Here is a 3,494-nt window from a genome sequence, read left to right on the forward strand (position 1 = left end):
GGGCATTCGTATCTTGGTGGCTTAGCTTGATGCTCCTGTCTTGTCTTCCAGTTGGGAAGCCACCACAGACCTGAAGAACCTGCACGGAAGAGCTGAGCAAGACCTCTTGATAGCAACAAACTGGGAATCCCAATCCTGGTCAAATAAAGTTCACAGAATTCTACGTCCACAGGAGAGCAGCTGGTTCATTTTTTGTCCCCTTTGTAGATATTCCGCTTGGTGGTTTTGGAAAAGTCGGATTCCTTGAAGCAGATAGGCTCTTCAGTGGTGGACAGCATCCCAGCATCCCATCCCCCCAAAGGTGGCCATTTTGCCCACCCCCGAACACTAGGACGCCGCCGAAAATGGCACCGAACTGGAAGAGATGTCCGCCGACTTCACGATGGTGATGACGCTGGTGGCGGCAACTTTGGCCGGGGTGATCGGGCCCCGGGCCACTGTGCGGGCAAAGCTCTGCAGCGCCTCGTACTTCGAGCGGAGGGCGTCCAGCTCGACCTTCATGCTGCTGTTTTCCTGGGCCAGCTTCTCCACCTCCTGCTGCAGCTCGACCCGCTGCCGCTCCAGCTCCTCCTTCTGGGTCACCCGTTTGATCCGGCAGCTGGCAGCGTAGCCCCGGTTCTTGAGCGTGCGCCGCCGCTGCTTCAGGCGGATCACCTCCTCTTTCGAGAGGCCCCTCAGGTGCTGGTTCAGCTCCCGCACCGACATCGACACGAGTTCATCGTCGCTCAGCACCGGGGAGTTCTCTCCCGACTCCTCCTTAACCTGCAGATACCAACGGCACAGAGGTAATGGCAGAGGCGAGCTTGTTGCATAAAACCTTGTGGTCCTGCCACTAAGCTCTGAACAGATCTGGATCAAGACGCTCCTTAGCAACATGGACAGCAAGGCCCCACGTCCCTGGCAACGGCGGCGCCCTTTGGGATGGGCCGTTATTTATTTACTTAAAACATTTATTAGCTGCCTTTCTACCTTACAGAAACTCGGCGGCTTACAAAGTAAATAATAATTCAATTAAAAAAACTACAGGTAGACAGAAGAACAGATCAACTAATCGAACGCCCTCGTGAATAAAACTGTCTTCAGCTGTCTCCTAAAGATCGAAAGAGTGGGGGCTGGCCGCATCTCCCTGGGGAGGTTGCTCCATAATCACAGGGCCACCACTGAAAAGGCCCTCTCTCGTGTACCCATCAGTTGGTCTTATTTGATTGGCGGGGCAGTCAAGAGGGCCTCTCCCTGTGATCTTAGCACGAGACCTGTGTGAACAGGGAAGAGTAGCTCATCTTCACTAAAGTACCGTCATGCTGAGAGGTCCGGAGGCAGAAACCTTAAAGAAGACACTGAAGTCAAAAAGGCCAATTTAGCATACAGCTAAGTAACTGGTTTGCAGTGCAATCCTACCGAGAGTTCCTCCGCTCAACTCAAGGTGCTTAAACTGGAGTAACTCTGCGTAGGATTGCTCTTTCGGGCTCACCTGGTCACCTACAGTGAGTAGAAATAGTCTTCCTGGATCAAAGCTGCAATGGGGGGGGGGGTCTTGGGGGGAGTTTTAGGCCAATCCTGCGTCACAAACGAGTAACGTTCATTCTAAGAACGTAAGAACATGAAAAGAGCCCTGCTGGATCAAACCATTGGTCCATCTAGTCCAGTATCCTGCCTCACACAGTGGCCAACCAGTTCTTTGGGAGATCCAACAAGAGGACATAGAGGCCGAGGCCTTCCAGTGATTTTGCCTCCTCGCATTGGTATTCAGAGGTTGACTGCCTCTGAACGTGGAGGTTCCCTTAGTATCCACTGACAGACCCGCCCCCGCTCCATGAATCTGTCTTTCCCCTGTTAAAACAGTCTAAGCCCCCGTGGCCATCATTACATCCTCTGGCAGTGAATTTCACATTTTAATTACTCATCGTGATTTTTCTAGCTCACCTCTCTGACCAAGAAGATCTTTATGTTAAACAGGAAATCAGCCAGACCCCCTCTTAGTTATTTGTTTTATTTATAAAATATTCAACAACGTAAGTGGGCTGGTAAACATTTTTCTGTGGCCCAGTAAGGGTTATCAATTCCTCTGCAAGACCTGCGTGCACTTCACTGTCACTCGGATTTGAATACAGCTTTAAAGGTTCTCAGAGCAGTCCATGTTCTTTATCTCAGATATCCTTACCACAACCGTGCCGTAGAGGGCCGTAGCGTTATCCCCATAGTGTAGAACAGGGTTCCCCCAACCTTTTTTGAGCCTGTGGGGCCACTCTGGAATTCTAACCCAGGAGGGTGGGTGCAACTATAAAAGGTTCCACAGAAGGTGGAACCAACTACAAAATGTTAAGGAGTCAGGTTAGGCATCGCTCTAATAGTAATTCTTCCGCATTTCAGGCAGAAGCTCAGTTTAACAGGAAGCCTTTCAAAATTAACATATTATTTAAAAACATTTTCTTGCATACATACACAGTAATGCAGCGAAGATCCTCGCATATACAGACTTTAAGTAAATGAATCTTGATGTCAGAGAAAAGGCTAATTTAGAAGACTTATCAGTGTGAAAATAACTGAAGGCAGAGCCCAAGTCCTTACTGCTGTATCAAGCACCATGTTTTTTATGTCGGCCAGCTTTTCAGCAGAGCAACCTCCTGTTTTCAGTCACCAGCATCTAATCCTTGGAGGTGTGCTGCCTCTGATCATGGAGTTTTTGTTTCGCTACCTTGGCCTGCTCCCTGTGAATCGGTCTAGCCTTTCTTCAATCGGACAGGGCTTACCTTTAATGTTTTGTTCGGTTTGGGATTAGCCGTCATAACCTGGGTGCAGTCTCCTGGACAGAACTGCTCAGAAATTGCAACTGGAAGAGAAAGAAAAGGGGGACGGGTTAAAATACCCTGCAGGTTTGGAAACCAAATATTCTGCTCCCCACCCCACCCCGGGACAACACACACCTCAGACATTCCAAACTAGTCATTTTTCTCCTTTATGTGTAGTACTTAAAATTCAGATTTTAGCACCTTTCCTTACTATGTTCACTTTCCTTAATGCTGTGGTGGTTTACAGACTTTTCATACAGGGAAGCTGCACCGTTCTAGTAACAGAATTCTGACAGCAGAATGCCAAGAAGTCTTAGGAACAAGTCTTGGGGAGGGGCTGTGGCTCAGTGGTAGAGCATCTCCTTGGCGTGCAGAAGGTCCCAGGTTCAATCCCTGGCATTTCTAGTTAAAAGAAGACCAGGCAATAGGTGATGTACTCTGCCCAAGACCCCAGAGAGCTGCTGCCAGTCCGAGTAGACAATACTGAGCTTGATGGACTGATGGTCTGATTCAGCAGAAGGCAGCTTCATGTGTTCGCGAGAACTGGCCTGGCACATTTCTAGCCCTGAAAGAGGCCGAGGGAAACCTGATAATACGCGGCGAAGGAACCTGTTGAGTGGCAGTAAACAAATTTTAATGTCAAAGAACTCTCTCTAGCTGTATATACTCTGCTCTGATGGTCACATGAAGCTGCCTTATACTGAA

At 49.0% G+C, this 3,494-nt stretch overlaps 1 protein-coding gene across 1 annotated transcript; it reads right to left on the reverse strand.

Moving 5' to 3' along the window:
- Positions 1-327: 327 nt before the first annotated feature.
- On the reverse strand, positions 328-2,830 carry MAFK (MAF bZIP transcription factor K). Its single transcript, XM_056866383.1, has 2 exons — positions 2,751-2,830; positions 328-762 (listed from the first exon to the last, which is right to left on the reverse strand). Exons 1-2 carry the CDS (start codon positions 2,784-2,786, stop codon positions 328-330), a joined length of 471 nt encoding a protein of 156 aa, XP_056722361.1. The 5' UTR covers positions 2,787-2,830.
- Between the last annotated feature and the right edge of the window lie 664 nt (positions 2,831-3,494).

The sequence above is a fragment of the Euleptes europaea genome, chromosome 21 (assembly GCF_029931775.1).
Source record: "Euleptes europaea isolate rEulEur1 chromosome 21, rEulEur1.hap1, whole genome shotgun sequence".
NCBI classification, from domain to species: Eukaryota; Metazoa; Chordata; class Lepidosauria; order Squamata; family Sphaerodactylidae; genus Euleptes; species Euleptes europaea.

Excerpts from the sequence above, each read along its gene's own strand:
- MAFK (XM_056866383.1), bottom strand. The coding sequence starts at position 2,786 with ATGACGGCTAATCCCAAACCGAACAAAACATTAAAG. Across the intron at positions 763-2,750 it reads AACCGAACAAAACATTAAAG|GTTAAGGAGGAGTCGGGAGA; the intron begins GTAAGCCCTGTC and ends TGGTATCTGCAG.